General features: G+C 39.3%; 1 protein-coding gene across 2 annotated transcripts; it reads right to left on the reverse strand.

Annotated features, from left to right (window-relative positions):
* Window positions 1-1,227: 1,227 nt before the first annotated feature.
* On the reverse strand, window positions 1,228-12,677 carry UPP1 (uridine phosphorylase 1). Of its 2 annotated transcripts, XM_031052981.2 has the most exons (8): window positions 12,546-12,677; window positions 10,247-10,311; window positions 7,584-7,701; window positions 6,985-7,143; window positions 5,578-5,692; window positions 4,912-5,121; window positions 3,220-3,366; window positions 1,228-1,730 (listed from the first exon to the last, which is right to left on the reverse strand). In XM_031052981.2, the coding sequence occupies exons 2-8, from the start codon at window positions 10,297-10,299 to the stop codon at window positions 1,591-1,593; spliced, it is 942 nt and encodes a 313-aa protein (XP_030908841.2). In that variant the 5' UTR covers window positions 10,300-10,311; window positions 12,546-12,677; the 3' UTR covers window positions 1,228-1,590. The 2 variants fall into 2 exon arrangements, with proteins under 2 accessions (XP_030908841.2, XP_030908842.2); XM_031052982.2 differs by lacking the exons at window positions 10,247-10,311; window positions 12,546-12,677 and adding an exon at window positions 9,559-9,688.
* Window positions 12,678-17,943: the final 5,266 nt, after the last annotated feature.

Consider the following 17,943-nt stretch of genomic DNA (forward strand, 5'->3'; position numbering starts at 1 on the left):
TTTACAATGCCAAAGAAAGCACCAGGCATAGTTAAGTACATATTAACTTTTTTTTTAAATTAGAAATAAGGGAGAAACAGTTTTGTTCAAATTTTGTTTAAATGTGGAGCCATTCCCACCTGACTCCTTCTCTTTAGTTTATAGAGAAAAAAAAGGTGCTCTCTGAAGACTTACCTTCATTGTATATCCTGAGTATAAATGAGAAAACATGTTTCTAAAATTAAAGGAAGACTAAACTAGTAAATTAAAAAAAAAAAAAAAAAAAAACAAAAAAAAAAACAAACCCCAGGCAAACAACTATTATTTTTAGCTGTTCTCCAGTTGAAAATCAAACAAATTTATGGAGACTAATTCTCATTGCCAGCTTCCTATTCACAAGTCATCCCTTCCCTTTTTTAATGTTTTCATTATATTGCCTCCATTTTCTGCCACTTCTTGGTGAATGTGCTTACAACTACATCACCCCCTCTCAGATCTAATTCTCATGCTTGTTCACAGATTATTGCAGACTTTTTCTCAAAAAGAAAAAACTCTTTTAGCTGGGTCAGTGACAGCTGTTCTGAAAGTTTATTCAGATCCTTTTGACCTGCGACTCCTGCTAGAACTGGACCCTCCACTGCAATAGAAATTTAAAAAGAGAGAGAGAGAGAGTGACAAATGTCTTTTTCTTTAGCTGACTATGTATTTTTCTAGAACAGGTTGCCCAAAGAAGTAGTAAATGCTCCATCCTTGACAGTGTTCAAGGGCAGGTCGGACAGAGCCTTGATCTAGTGTGAGACGTCCCTGCAGGGAATTTAAAAAGAAACAGAGTAAAATTAAAAAAAGGGAACTACCATAATGCAATCCTGCAAATATGCTGTGCATCTCCTGAATGCCTCTGGTTCCTCTTCAGTAAGCAGGAGCCTTGTTTCAGCAAAAGATCTCAAGTTCTTTAATGGAAAGTTACTTAACACATAAATGTTTCCTGGGTATTGATACAATCATGTAGTTAAAATGGGGTATGAATGACCTTGTTGGATCAGTATTTAGGAAACACAGATATTCAGCAGCCCAGTGTCAAGATTAGAAAATTCAGTCCCACACTTTCATTAAATTTTAATATATGAAAATAAAATTGTTTATTTGTCAAAGCTTGCAAAAAAATAAACTGCATTCGCTTTAATTTTTCTTTAGAAGTGAATCAAGAAAGACAATTAAAATTTATATATATTTTTTTTACAACAACCAGAAAGGAATTAGCATTCTTAAGTTAATTTTAATTTTGTGGTTTGCAAGTAATTGGCAATAAAGTTTATTTCCTAGTTTTTCTTTCACAGCAGAGACAAAACTTTTTCATATATTATAGCAGGCTTGTCCTTCACAACAGATCCACTTTCCAGGTCACAGAAAAGTGAGTCTTAAATCCAGCAATGCATAACTAAGCAAAACTTAACTGAAGTCCATTCCCAAAAAACACTGACAAATGATTAACTTCGACACAAGGAATGCTGCAAGGTGTTCTGAGGCAAAATACCTTTAATGCACAGAAGATGTGACCATGACTTCAGCTGTGCAAAAGCCTTCTGCTTCTATAAAACAAAGATGGGTATTTCATACTTTCCCAAGACTTTTCTTAATGAAATATCCCACTAGCTTCTGTGGTCTTTTCTGATACTCCACAAGTACATCATGTGAGCTACTAATCTGATCCCCTTCAAGCCGATCCAGAAGAGTGACACACACTACAGCGGCTAGAAATTAAAAGAGAGCATTAATTAGAATAACATTCTGGGATTTTTACAGTCCAAGACCATGAGCATTTGAACAAACAGCTAGAATATTTGGAATGTGAGAGAACAAACCCAAAACACAGCACAGAGTACCATAAAACGCTTGGGGACTAGCATGCTTTGGGTGATATAAAAAAGTTACAGAAAGTTTAAGACAACTGATTGCTACACTAGTAAAGCAAGAGCTCGCGGGCAGCTGCAGATACTTATATCATGATTCTTACATTTTCCTAGGTAGAAATTATATTTCACAAGTACCCAGGACTTGACTGGTAGAAAGTAATCAGTGACACTGTTCTAGCTGGTGTAGTTACAAGCCTCTGCTATCTACCAGATCCCTGCACTGTAGATGCCACTCCTCAGGAGTCAGCAGGTGAGCCACTTTGACATTTGTAGATGGGGAGCACTGCAAGTATGCAAGGATCTAATGGATCATCTCAAGCTCATCTGCTGCCTTTTGGTGATCAGAGCCCCAAAGGTACAATCCCTCCTTTTACTCAACCTGAGCTCTACTGTCACCCTTCTGTACCTGGGATTTCTTCTAGTGGCAATTTACAGAGCACCAGCAGTAATACATATTGAAGACTTGCAAAGCAGAGACAATAAAAAGGACCAAGCTCCCTAACGGCTCAATAATAGCATGGGTTGGGTTTTTTTTGTCACTCTCAAGTCAGGAAGAGCCAAGGGTGCTTGAAATAACTGTTTGCCTTTTTGCTTCTTTTTCTTGTCATCCTCCTTGAGTTTAAGGAAGTTTAAGAAACATCGATGTTTTAAACTGGGAGATTCCTTGCCAAGAAAAGTGAATTCTTTGCCAAGGAAAGTGAGAGACTACCGCTAACACGGTAAGTAGAAAGGCATTGCATTACATTACTTGCAATTGCTAGTTTGGTAATTTTTTTTTTTTCCCATAATCTTTCCTGAAAATTAGTTAGTTCATATAAAAATATTAAAATCTCTGTTTATGATCAGGAATGGTTTATTCAGGATGCTGCTGAAAGTCTTCAACTGTTTAAGAATTAAAACTGTAAGTCTACACAAAATACTGACATTTTCAATTGTCTTATTAAATTATAGGAAGTGATATTAGTGTTATGTATATGAGAATCACCCAATTGCTTAAATTAACCAGTTGCTTCCTCTGAACTTCAACAGCTAACTGAAGAAAATGAATTAATACTACAGGATAATTAGGTACTTTAATTGTGTGCTTGCCTTTGGCTGGAATAACAAATGACAGAACTAAACTGTGTAAGAACTATGTGAGAAAGTTTGCATAAATTGTGAATACATATGGTACAGATGAAACAATCATAGCAACAAAACTATAACCAGGATTGATTTTTTTATATGTAGAAGGTACATTAACACCTCATTCACAGTTTTTACCACAACCCCCTGCAATGCAAAAAACTTCCCATAACTTGAATAAAGTGACTTTAAGTTAGTTTACCTTTGACACCACTGAGATTACACATAGCAGCAAATACAGAAGACTCCATCTCTATGTTCCTGACACCAGAATCATAAGCTTCCTTCAAATATTGCAGTTTCTCTTCTTCACTGTATAAGCAGATTGCACCATCCAACCTGCCTTGTCCTACAAAGTAATTTTGTAGAAATTTTTTGTGTGATGACGTCACAGCAATTTGTTTCTAAAACACATAATTATTGCAGTTTCCCCTAAACATTGTCCAGCTTTTACTAGCACTCTCCATTTTAATGCTCAAGACAAACAGGACAAAGAGATTCTCAGCTATTGCTAGAGCTTCTACATATTACTTGTATTTCTTTGTAATGTGAATAATAACAATTTAATTGGTCTTCTCCAGTTTAAATTCTCAAATTCATAAATGGGAAAATGGAAGTAGTGGATTCCCACACTTTCAACATGAATCAAAATTCATCAACAAACTTTAAGCTATATGAAAGCTATATGCACTTTTTCTATGTTTGTTCATTGTTTAGAAAAGCCATCAGGCTTGAAAATGCTTTCCTGATGCTACCTTAAAAGCCGACCATTTTATTAGTTTCAGACTCTCTAAGGTAAGAGATGAAGAAAATCTTAAGCTAATTAGCTAATACTATTACAGGTTTTTTGAGAAAAATTATTAAAATTATTCAAGAATAACTTCAGAGAAAAGAGCAGCAGCATATACACAGTAAAGTTAAATTACAGTGTTTTACCTCATACCTTCTTGTTTTCAGGAGATGTACTCCTAAATTAATGCCTGTGAGCTTGCCCTCAGTTTTTGCTGTATGAGCTAAAAACATTCCTGACATCATATTTTTAGCATCAATTGCAGCTGTGACTGGTGCTTAAGAAGATACACAAACTGACTGGCTCTGCTTCTGAATAAGCCTGAGAACTATTATGACAACCATGCGTTCCCTCTGCATTGCACCTTTTGTCACCTACTCAGTAACAGCTAGAGATAGAAGTACCAGGTGCCATCTACACTCTGTTCTCATAAAGTTTGAAAAATGTTTGTGAATAGACTTGGGAAATCAGAAAAGCACCTGAATATCTCCATGTTTACCCAAAGTAAGCCTTGGAGGTTTGCCTCCCTACATGGAAGCACTGACACAACTCCACAAAATATTGTCTTCAGCTGTCTGATCATCACTTTTCTCAAAATGCACAATGTGAAACAAGTCCCAACACTTCTTTTAGAAATATTGACTTTAGATACCTAACCAGTGTGAAACAAATGAACAAAAACCCCCAAAACACTACCATTCTCCCCCCAAATAAAACAAGCCCAAAACAGCCACAGATAACTCTCACTTCTCTAATCCTCCTAGGATGCCTTGGTAAGCCACAGAAATTTTGTGGAAAACACACCTAACTACCAAGTACATGAAAAGCATGTAGTAGACTATATGTATTTCAGAGGATCTATTAGAGGTGGGAAGAATCTGATACAGCCAACGGTATGTATGTCAATGCTTGATCTTAGGTGTAGGAAAAATAGGTTCATTGTGGTTAACAAGTCAGCTCAAAGTAGAGAATGTGTTCTGCTCAGTGAACTGGACCCTTAATGTTAAACATTATTCAATATTTAAAGTAATACTGAAAATACTATTTGATATTAATCTGTTACTGCTTATCATTATACTCCTGTTAGTCTGTTATCAGTCTTACCTTCATAGAAATCCAAAGTACACATTGTGTTTCCAATGACTGTATGGAATTGACCAATTTCTATACTGCACTGCATCAGTTCCTTAGTTAGCTGTTCATCTAGGTTTGTACTGCGAATTACAGTCTTTCCCAGAACAACCTGTTCAAACTGAGGCTTGAAGGTGGCATCTACAGACTCTCTAGTTATAACCACTGAGCCTGGGTCCAGACCTGCAGTAAAAATAAATAGATATAGCTTCATAGCGTAGTTAATGCTTTGTTTCCACACACATAGAACACAGTTACTTGAGTCAATCCTGCTTTCTTTAAAGGCAGCAACTTTGCCCTTGAATTCACTAAGAGACTTTTTATGCATGCTTAGCTGCTTCATTGCATTATTACAAATAATTTCTGAAATAATTAAATTTTTTCTTTTTCACTATATATTCTTTCTTATCTCATCTTTTTCATACAGGACAGAAATTCCCTCCTCACATTGTCGGGCCTCTTAAGTGTGTTTTGTCCAGAGGCAGATATTTCTTTTTCTTTCAAAATTATGGAAGAAAAACGGTTCATCACCTGCAGAAAACTGTTTTGACCATCAACTACTTACTTGCAGTGAGATGCTTTACTCTCCTACACAAATGATTTAGTCTTAAGAAAGAAAGAAGTCAAGAAGGGAAATACCTATTCCACCAGATGTGCCAATGCGAAAAATGGTTACGTTGGAACACTTGGCATGATACAGCAGCTTGATCAGCTCATGCAACATGATCGCAATAGAAGGAATGCCCATTCCATGCTGAAATGAAAGCAAAAATTTATATTCAACATACACACAGACAACACAAAATACATATGCAAGAAGGAGAGGGATGGTATTCTCCTTCCTGATCACTTTTGCTCAGATGTTTCCTAACTCACTCTGACAAAACCTCTGTGCTCTGGGTCTACTAAACAGAAAGACTCACAGTGGCTTTGGTAGACTCAGGTGAAGCATAATATTTCTAAAAATCATGAATTATAGAATAGTTAAATTCTCAAAAGTATTATCAGAGTCCTTTCCTAATAGCTGAAAAATGCACTTTATCACAGAATTGTTCTTAGACACCAAAAACCTGAACCTCAAGTGCTAGTGAATAGCTAGTTAAGCTATTTATTTTTTCAAAGCACATTGTGGTTTAGTCACAAAGTTCAGCAAATATAAGTTCACTTTAACTTGCATGGTAAAGAAATAATTACAACTCAAAAGAGAGGGTGGCAGATGATACTACAGTTATGCAATTGAAGTATGCACATATATACACAAATTAAAGGTGTGAGGTTTTAAAATGCATACTTGAGTTGGCAGCTCATGAATGCATTCCAAGTCCCATGGAATGCTACTCTTAAGATATGTTAGCACACTGAACAATGACACTGGATGTGATACAGCCAATTCTTCCAATATCCCACATGCATCAAGTGACTTTTTTTTCCCCATATTATTCAGGACACAGAACAGGGACGAGGCAACAGGAAGTCTACTCAAAAAATTTACAAGGTCACTCCCATAACACTTCTGTGGTACAAGGGGGGAAAAGGAGGCAAGAAATGAATTCTTGAAGTCTCAGAGATTTGCCTTCTCACAAAAAAAAAGGCTAAAAAAGAAATCCTAATTAGTTGAGTGCACTATTTTGAGCATGGCTGGTAGAAACATAAAAACATGGCTCCATCCACTAAGTGCTTAAAAGAAATATGCCTTCATACTTTCTACTTTGACCAGTATCACTGAACTCTCCATCAGGGACTGTAGAGATAGGACAAGGGGTGATGAGTTTAAACTTAAATACAGGAAGCTCAGGTTAGATATAAGGAAGAAGTTCTTTACTGTGAGGGTGGTGAGGCACTGGAATGGGTTGCCCAAAGAAGTAAATGCTCCATCCCTGGCAGTGTTCAAGGCCAGGTTGAATGAAGCCTTGGGTGACATGGTTTAGGGTGAGGTGTCCCCGCCCATGGCAGGGGGGTTGGAACTTGATGATCTTAAGGTCCTTTCCAACCCTAACTATTCTATGATTCTATGATATGTGTCCCATAAGCAAGTGAGGTACTTACACTGACAGACAAAACAGGTCCCACTTTGTACATTGCATAACGGTCAGTTCCTGCACAGATATTAGGATAGTCACAGCCAGGGCTCCCAAGCCCCAGTTCTTCAGCTATGTAGGTGATAAAAGCTTTCATCCGAGAAGGGCTACCTCCAACACATACAAACTGGGGTGGAGAGTATTAAACAAAACAAAATCAATTGCATGATTCACTGTATCAAAGAACATACAAAGATCAATATGAGGATGCAAACACCTTCAGCTAACAGAACTAGATGTAATTCTTCTCATAAAAATTCTAAAAGGCCACAAAGAAAAACTGGCAAAAAAAAATCCCACTTATCTATACCACTCAAACACCTTCATCCTGTTTAAACTAGTAAAAGACAGCTACTGATTTGAAGGCCCCCACAAAAGGAAGTAATAAACAATTATCTCAGATTTGGTTTGATATTGAAAGTGACAAGAACCCATAAAATCTTATCCTCTTTCTAGTCCCTCCTCAGCTGGTGGCATATTGACACATTTAGTCTTATTTTGAAGACAGCCACACTTCCACCTTCTATGAAAAAGCACTGGCTGGCTGAATGAAGCAAACTGCCTTACCTTTACGTCTCCAAATAATGCTGGAAAATCATGGGTACCAGTCCCAAGAGCAAAATGGTACAGGATGTCTTCTTTCATTTTCTCCAGGTGAGGGTTGCAGAGATGGACAAAATTCTCTCTGCCAGGACAACAGCATAGTGAAACATATAGAGTATATACAAACCCTTGCATTGAACAGATGCTAATTTTGTGAAGTCAAGCAGTAAAAGTAGGGACATGCCGCACCCAAGTATGCCTGCACTGCCTTATTTTAGTTCCTGATGCATTACTTCAAGGAAATCCTAAATTTTATGACCAACTTGCATCTCATAATAAATCACATACAATATTTAAAATTGCATTCATTACATAGGATGAAATTGCTGAAGAAAAGCCCAAATGGTAGGATCCATTTGCAACAGTGCAACCAGGGTTGGTATTTATGAAGAGCAGAACAATAGGGAGCTGGACCAGGGAAAATGCAGTAAGACACCTTTCTACATAGGCAATCCTTAGCATTGTCTAATGCTAAGGATCTGGAAGAGGTAAAAAGAATTTACTTCCTCTTAAGTTGTTTCCTGTAAGTAAGTGAGACAGCTTAAAATAAAACTGAACCTTTCTGAAGATCCAGGAAACAGCAAGGCAAGGAGGGAAAACTTAACTCCTCAGTGTATGTGATTGCCTTCATGGAAAATTTGGTAGTAGACTAACTAAGCAAGCTGAAATATTCATAAAATGTCTGCCTTCTGTGCTTGGTGTTTTAAATTCAGTGGAAACAGGGAGGAAAGACTAGTCAATAATCATAAGCTTAAGCAAAATACTGGCCAATACTTCGAAGTAGTTTCTCAGACACAGAATCAAGCAATAAACATCTTTCACACACAGGAAGAACACTTAACAGCTTAATGAAGGCTCACTACAGTCACAACTTGGCTCAGGAAATTCAAACTGCTTTGTCAGAGGAGACAAACAAAAGAGTTCATCTGTAGTTTATGCAAAAACTTGATGGGACTTTGCAGGAACAACTCTGAACCCTAAACAGAGGTGTTCAGCACTATCTGGTCTGTCTTCTAATGCCTCTCCAGAAAGGCAGGGTTTTTCTGTAGGTCCTATGTTTTATCTGTCAGCCTTGTGCAGGATGGATGGGTTACATTAAGAAGCCTAAAATGGCCTAGATGCCCATACTGGGGTCACTGAACTGTTCTCAGAAAGCAAAGAAAATAGCTACAACACCAATATTGTCAGTATAACACTTGTTTCTGTTCTTGAAATTCCCTCCCCAGTGTCACTCACTATGGCGCAGCAGCTGCACAACCAAAGGAGAAGTTATCATCCCAATCCACCTTATTTGTCTCAGCCCACCACTACCACCTTCATCACAGAAAAAGCAGCCCAACAAAGCGAGCGGGCTGTTAGTTCCTTTGGTAGCAATTCCTCTCCATCTTTCACATGCCTCATTTACTTCTCTCAAATCCTGCCTGAGGTGGAACCAAAGGCTTCAGTTGTCTGTGTTCTTCCCTCTGAGAGACCTGTTTGACTACAGAAGAAATAAAGAACAGGTTTGTGGCTCTCTGGAAAGGCACAGACAGCCCAAGAGTTTGCCAGCTCACACAAACAGAATTCCCAGGCTGCTTCTCTGAAATATTCTCCTCTTTGGTTTTGTGGGATTCTTTACCCATATTAAATGGGTCACTCACTAATGCAGAATCTAATAGCTGGCTGTGATGTTTATTGCAATAGTTTTTACTTACAAATAGGATATGATTTAAAATCACTTTACAATTTGTTCTCAGTCAAGAAAAAGAAATATTTCCTTCTTTATGAGAATACCAGCATCAAAGCTTCTCTCCAGGAAATAAATTAGGAAAAGGTGAGGCCTTTGTTAAAAGTACAGGGAAATTCATGTAGTATGTGCCAACAACACCATCCTCATGCCTGGCCTAAATACAGCTTCCTTCCTCAGCAGAGTCTGTATTTCACCTTTTTCATCTCATACCTTACCAGCAATGCTCTCCAACCCACGGCCTTGCTGCACCTAGAGGCTGTTACTAACTTGCACTGGTTATCTGCCCATCCAGATCTAATTGCAGACTTCGACCCTGGGGTAAAATGGGCATATCAATGTTTGCACATAGGACCAATACCATGAATTAACAGTAAAGGCAAAGTTTGACTGATAAAAATCTTTGGCCTGTAACTCTAAGGAGCAGACAATTCATTTCCCTTATGCTGTTATAAAGCTGGTGTTTGAAACAAAGCGCAAATACATGAGTGCTAAACATGCAAGTACGGTTTTACTAAAAGCAGCTTAAAATAAGGTTTAGAGAAACAGGTTTCAATATTCGACTAAACTCCTGCAGCAGGTAGGTCTGGCCGTATGCAGCAATCAAAGTCAACATTTCAACAGCTCACTGCATTAAAAATAAATAAATAATAAAACCAAACATCACCTATGTTTGGAAAAAATCACTGTCATGATAAGTGAAAATAGCTAGCCAGCAAAGCCCCCTGTGTGGGCATTTGTGGTTAAATCAGATAAAGACTCCATTTGTTAGAACAGCTTCTACTAAATACTTGATGTTATAATCAATATTTGTACCATAAAATTTATCTTAAACTAAATGAGTAATGAGTTTGGGGAGGAAGGTAAATATGAACATGGACAATTCATTTCCGAATCTTACTTTGAAGACTGGTCATCATCAGTTTTCTTCTTGTTTGGGATATCAGGAGCCATGTATGCTTATACCTAGAATTATATTTAAAAAATCAGATATAAAGTGCATCAGAGTAGTCCCATACGTAAAGTTAGCATCATTAACAGTGAGACAAACCCTCTATATACATGATGCTGTCATGAGTATTAAACCCCCAAAATAACCCAGCCCCATGGCAGCAAAATGAGTATCACCACCTTCAAACCACTAAATCCTTTGCTAAGGTAGCCCCCATCTCACCACTACTTCTGTTCCATAGTATAAGCAACACCTGGCTCATAGGCCAAAGAGGTAAATCTCACAGCTAACTAAACAACCCTCTTTCTTCTGTAGCTCCCACGATGACAGTGACTGCTGACCTAGCCTTAGCCCCTCTTCCACCTCAGCCTCCAGAAGGCCTCTGAAGCTCATCTCTAATTGCCATATGCCTGAAACCTGAGTCCAGGAAGCACCTTACTCATAATATACTTTCCATTAAACTCCTCATACTGACCATAAGAGATTTTTATCTGCTCCAGTCTAAGGGCAAGGAAGGTTAAAACAAACCATGACTGCAAAAAGTCACAGCCCTTTATCATCTTTTTTCCTAATCCATTAACCTATACTGTAAATCTTCTATCTGCATACAAATAGACAAATATATCACTGAAGCTTTGGTGACAATGCAATGAGAGAATTATAGAATGATTCATTTGTTGTTATTTTCAGAAGTGACTACAGCTACGTGCCAAAGTTGGTCCTTTCTGGGAATGCCCTTAGAGAAAGCATTGAATCACAAGTTCTGTTCTGCCTTCCCTTATAAAAGGCCTGACAGCACATACACTGTAATAGAGACAGGACTGTAATCCTTAAAAACCCCAGGATTACGCTACAAGGAAATAGAAAGAAATCAATCTTGCAACAGAATTACATAATAAGTGACTTTTGAAAGAACTGAAATCCAAACAAGATTAACCTGAAGTCTGTGTGTTAAAAGCCACTGAATAATGGGAATGTATTAAAACTTTCAAGGACATTTTCTTCATTTAAAATGTAACCTTTATTAAACAGACCTAAACGTCACATGTACTACACATGCTAAACATACACTAGATTCCATGCTCAAGGAGGTAAACTATAAAAGTCACATTTAGAATCATTATGCATCCTCGTGGCCATAGGATTAATCAGTTCCCACAGGGTATCAATATACCACGTGCATTATAGGAAAAATGCATAATTTGTTCCAAGAAAAGTACAGTACCGGAAGTGCTAATAACAAGGAGTTATCAGATAAGAAGAGCAAAATGCTTTTTATGTACCTAGATGACAATTGGCTGCAAATGAACCAAGGACATTCATTCAGTTGCTGTTCACAGCATTAAGCAACCATATAATTTTTAACAGTGTTCTTGGTTCTGCGATGCTCTAAATAATAATGTACTTCAAGAAAGTCTGACAGCAAAGTTCTGACAGTGCACAGGTGCAGAGTACCCTCTCCAGTAGCATCCAACCGCAGATGCCTTGGCAGGAACAGCAGAGAGGAGTAAGCCGGACTGTTTTATCACGGCAGGCCCTTCCGGCCATCACACAGAGGCCAACAGGCACACGATTACCATAAAGCTGTAAAACTCTCACACTGTCTATACACATGGAGATTTTTATAGCCACCTCAAAACTTTCAGCAGCCATCCTCCACCAGACTGATGCTCAAGAATAATGTGCTCCCAGCAGGACGCAGCACAAGAAAAGAACATGGCCTGCTTCAACATGTGTGCGAATCCTCTGCCCAGCGGTTCAAAACCGGGCAGAAACCATTAGATCTCATTACACACACACTATTTTTTTGTTTCATGGTGGTGGTTTTGGTTTTTGTTTTGTTTGTTGGTTTTGTCCGGTTGCTTTTTTTCTTTAGGAAAACCTCAGTTGGTAGTATCTTTAAGGAAAAGCTCCAGGTTAGCGTTGATCCAACATTAGAAAACCTGAAGAGCCACCGCAAAAATGTTTTCTGCCCTGAGCGTCCCCCATCGAGGCTACGCACGCTCGCTCCCGACGCCCATCACTTACTTCCAGCCGGCTTCCTGCCCCGCGGCCAGCTCCCATCCACCCAAGCTCGGACATAACGGCACCACCGACCCTCCCACCCGACCAGACCTCTGTCACTACCGCCCTCAGCCACCGCTCCCCCGGCACCGGTCGTATGCTCCTCGCAGAACGGCACCCAGGGTTACACAGCTGTCCGCCTGCGGGAGCTCCGGTGACCGGTGGGGCTCGGCTCAGCTCTCACCTGGGGCAGCGGGGCCACCGCTGTGAACCGCAGCTCTCTCTCAGTGCACCTGGTCGGGCTGCGGGGTGCTCTGACCGACCCACTTTCTAGCAGCTGCAGGCGGAACGGCACAGTACAGAACAGAACGGCACGGCACAGCACCTCCCCGCCCCGGCCCGGGCGGGGCTCGCAGCACCGGGCGCGGTTAACTCTCAGCGCGCCGGCCGCCCGCGGCGGAGCACGGCCCGGACATCGGTAAGGGCTGGCTGTGAGAGCCGGTCTGCCGCAGCTCCACGGCACATCTGCTTCGAGGCGGCGAGGATGATGTGCTAATACATATGTATGTACGATAAACACGTGCTGGCAACCCCGAGGAGCACAGTCAGGTTGTGTGGATGTCGGTGTCTATACCCGTCTTTCTATATGTACATTCATACAGCATGTCTGTAAGGGCACTTCTTTTACTAGCACTTTGGTGTGGCAAAAAAACACGTGGTGAGAAAAGAATGCAGACTTCTGCTAGCAGACTAGACTCTTTCAGCTGGAAGGGACCTACAATGAGCATCTAATCCAGTGCCTGAACAGCGGTGACAAAGTTGAAGCATGTTATTAAGGACATTGTCCAAATGCCTCTGAAACACTGACAAGCTTGGGGCACTCAACTCCCCTCAAGCATAGCTTGTTCCAGTGTTTGACCACTCAGTAAAGAAATGCTTCCTAATGTCCAATCTGAACCTCTCCTGGTGTATCTTTGAAGTATTCCTGCATGTCTTCACACTGGATCCCCAGGCAGAAGAGCTCAGCACCTCCCTCTCCACTCTCCCTCCTCAGGGAGCTGCAGAGAGCCACAATGTCACCCCTCAGCCCCTTTTCTCCACACTAGACAAGCTCAAAGTCCTTAGCTGCTCCTCACAGGACATGCCTTACAGCCTTTCCACCAGCTCTGTTGCCCTCCTCTGGATGCCTTCAAGGACCTTCATAACCTTCTTAAATTGTGGGGCCCAGAACTGCTCCCAGCACTCAAGGTGAGGTTGCACCAACACTGAATACAACAGGATCATCACCTCCCTTGACCAGCTGGTCATGCTGTGTTGGATGCACCCCAGGGTGCAGTTTGCCCTCTGCACTGCCAGGACTCACTGCTGACTCACCTTGTGTGAGCCTGCTGCTGACCAGCACCCCCAGATCCCTTTCTGTGCACTGCTCTCCAGCCATTTCTCTCCCCATTTATACCGGTGCCCACTGTTACTCTGCCCTAAGTGCAGAACCCAGCATTCCAACTTGTTAAATTTCACCCCATAAATCATTGCCCAATGCTCTGATCCATCTAGATCCCTCTGCAATGCCTCTTGTCCCTCAAGAGAGTCAACAGCACCTCACAGTTGGTGTCATCAGCAGACTTGGCAATGGTGCATTCAACTCCTGCATCCAGAGCACTGATAAATGTATTGAACATCTCTGGTAACAGCCACCAGCCAGGTGTAGCCACATTCACTACAACTCTTGGTGCTCTGCCCTTCAGCCTTCCATCCCCACATTCCAGCCATGGGACTCATTCCACCAAGTCTCTAACACCAATGATATCATAGCTCTGGGAGCTGACCAACACTTCCAGTTCATCCTGTTTTTTTCCTCATATTGCAAACGCTGGTGGGAACATATCTTGAATATGTGTACAAGCCCGCCATGCTCCCAGAAGCAGTGTAAATATTCCCACTAGCATTGCCATCCTCAGGCAATACCATGTCAACCTTTGGCTTACCTTCAGCAATCCTGTTGATATCCCTTCTGCCACTGATTCTAGTTTAAAGCCCTCTCAATCAGTCCCACCAGCTTATGTCCAAAGGCACATTTTTCCCATTGAGAGAGGTGGATTCCATCAGGTTCCAGCATGGCAACATTTTCCTCTATTTGAGGAGTACAAGTGCTAATACAAAGCACTATGTGAGTCCGGAAAATTTCACTAGAAACAGAACCTGAGTTACCTGACCAGTAGTTTACTTGGCCATTGCACCAGCCAATAACAGTGTAGTATTTAAAATAAGTATACCCCTTCCTGCTCACCATTTACCATCTTTATTGTCAAATAATTCAGTGCAGCTGCCTGGACACTTACCTACTCAATTTTGGTTCTTGTCATTCTGGATGTTTATTATCATTAATATTATTAATAGGAGGACAAAACATGCTAAGACTGAACTTCTGTATTTCTATTTTTAGGTTATTTTCCAGGCTATAGCATAACATAGAACTACATTCTGAAAAATGATCTGCAGAGAACTGCAAAAGCAGAACATTACACTCTTCACAGAAAAAAACTGGCTTCATCCTGCATCTTTTACAACTAAGTGTGCATTACTCAGTACAGATACAAGTATTTAAGAAGTAGATACACTGAACCAATGAAATTTTAGATGCTTAAGAAATGCATGGGGAATCTATACAAAGAAAGTTAATGCATATGTAACCTTGATCTCTGAAAACATGTTTACATTCAAGTCTAGTCTAAGAAGACGTAAGTGGTAAGAATGAAGTATATATTCGGTCACATTAAAATGAAAACAGCCATTAGACTCTGCTATGGAAATATAGTTGCATGTAAAAAGAAAGTTACTCTTTGGTACCTAAACTGTCAAGTTATTTTAAAATCTGTATCTGGAATTCTCTCTTGAAAATATTCACATATTCAGTATACTTGGGTTCAATTCATAAAATGCAACTGCACTTTTGTTTTATCTTTGGGCTTGCAAATCAATCAGTATTCAAAAGTAAGAAGTGAGATAATTTCTTACTTAAAGGCATTCAAGTCAAAAATGGAGCACAATGCAACCAAATAAACATTTCAGCATTTAAAACAATACAGTTGGATTCTGTAAGAAACTACCCAGCTTTCAACTTTGGCATCTCTCTGGAAAACAAACACTGAAAACCCTTCCAGACCCAGAAGCTTCCACTGCTGTCACATGGAACTACTGATGACTTTTAAAACTGCCAGCAGCATGACTGCATTGACTCACCATTAAATAACAAACATAATTACTGAAGCAAGGTGAACTCAAGCAACACATTTCCATCCTCCAGTTGGGACTTTGTGATTTGTTACACTACTTTAATTTCACATCTCTTGGAGACCTGGCAAGTTATGCTTCTGCTGCAGCTCTGCACTATCCCAAATTCACAAACAGGAATTCCAGGGTCTTCCAGCTGCTCTTACAAAGAGAAATCTTAGGCTGTTAATATTCTATCTTATAGTAGTCAAACTGTGATCCATGAAGACTCAGTTGACTGACAGCGCAGATCAAATATCTCCTTGGCTTAACTAAGGAAAGCTGAGTGTACATTAATGGCACATAAGTAAACTTTTAAGACTATAAGAATGTCATGTGGATATTACTTAATAGTTACTAAGGTTTAATTTTTACAATAGGATAGGGTGTAGACTTCTAAAATATCTGAAAACCAACAATATAAACACTTCTATGACCACAAGTACCACAAGTACAGTACAAAAAATAACAGTGCTGAGTGACCATGCTGGGATCTCAGTTGTCTTTCTGTCTCTGCCTTCAACAATTGCCTAAAAATCTGACAGTTTTGGACAAGAACTCCAGTACTGATAAAGAACTGTTCAAAAGCAAAGAAGACCTAGAAATCTAAAAACTCAATGTAATAAATTTGCTTTAGGAAGATTCGTATACATCTCAATGAGAAAAGGAGACCATAATATAGAAAATAAATATTAGAATTCTTCTTTGCAGGTCAGCAGTATTGTAACCACACAGGAACTCTTATGTTATGGAATAGATTTTGAGGGCTTCAGCACAGCAAGCACTTTCAAGTCTGTGTGAACAGGTGATCTATAAATTTGTATATATTTTTACCCATGTGAGCTGAGACTGTTTGGGTTTTTTTTGGTGATAACAACTGTCTCCAACTTCTTCAGTACATTTGATTTGTACTAAACACCTTTCAGAAAGCTTTCTACAAAAGAGACTGAAATGGACTTAACATATGCTGAAGAACAAAATACCTCTTACCCCTTATGAGCATAACCTGCACACACACACACACACACACTTGGCTGCCTTACCATGAAGCAATTTAACTCCAAAGAGTTTCATCATCACCTCTTATTTCCCCTTTCTTTCATGTTTTGGCCAGTAAATCATGTAAATGCAAACAGTATTTGCAAAAGAAGTTTTTCCTATAATTGAAGTCAAAACATAAAAGTGAGACTGTAAAGTAGCGCTATTGCTGATAGTTATACCCTTAAAGTATGCTATAAAGGCTGTCATACAAAGACATTATTTTACTGTTGCAGTTTACCACTGATGGGCACAACAAACCCAGCCCTCTATTACACTTTTCTTACAGATGATAAAAGTAAAAATTATACCCATATCCAAAGACTATCAAATAAAGATAGCTGAATTCCCAGATAAGGTATGCCCATATGACTGAGTAATACTGAAATAAAATCATAAAATGGTACTTTTATTTTTGGAAAATATCATGCAGCTCTGGTGATTAGATGTGAAGTTTGTAGTTGAAAACCTAAGGGTATCAACAATCTTCCTGTTTGTTTTTAAGCATTACTTAGGAACAATTAAAAACATTGGTGTGTTATCAGCATTGTTCTCAGACTAAAGTCAAAAACACAGCACTGCACCAGCTAATAAGGAGAAAAATAACTGTTACAACTGAACCCAGAACACCATTATACGTACAGAACTTCACACAAGCTTATTCTTCAGTGCTTCACTACAATGGCAAGTTTTTCTACTGGTAGATTTCAGTACTATAAGCTCTAGGTCTGGCATCCACTGGTACTCTAGCCTAGAACAGCAGATTTCACCAAAAGCTCCACTTTCACAACAAAATTAATGGTTTCAATGTGTCTGAACATTATCCACACTACAAATTGTAAGTGAAAACAGATTTAAGGTAGTAATTCCCTCCTCCCCTCCAGATACAGCTTGTTGTAAGCTTTTTGTATAGTTGGAAAACTGATGATTAACCAATAACTGTACTTTCAGGTTTTTTCATATGTTTTTAACTTTTATTTTTGTAAATACAACTAAGTTGAATTGTTGGTTAGAATGAACAGCAAAGATGGACTCAGATGCTGGGTCTAACAACAGCAAAACTTTCACAAAGTTGCACTGAAAATTTTGAGAGTTCAGATTAGCAACAAATACCTATTTCTAATCAATTTTCATATCAAGGTTCTAAAGAAAAGCAATATTAAGGCAAATCCACTCAAGATTCCATTCAAATAAATATATTTTCAGTTACACATTTTTAAATCTTCAGCTCTTAGATTCAAAGGTGTACAACGTACTGAGTGCACTCTGAAAAGGATACTAAAAATTACCTTTTACTTATTAAAAATTTCACTTTTCATAGTATTAGCAAAAAA

This window comes from Melopsittacus undulatus, chromosome 1, assembly GCF_012275295.1.
Source record: "Melopsittacus undulatus isolate bMelUnd1 chromosome 1, bMelUnd1.mat.Z, whole genome shotgun sequence".
NCBI classification, from domain to species: domain Eukaryota; kingdom Metazoa; phylum Chordata; class Aves; order Psittaciformes; family Psittaculidae; genus Melopsittacus; species Melopsittacus undulatus.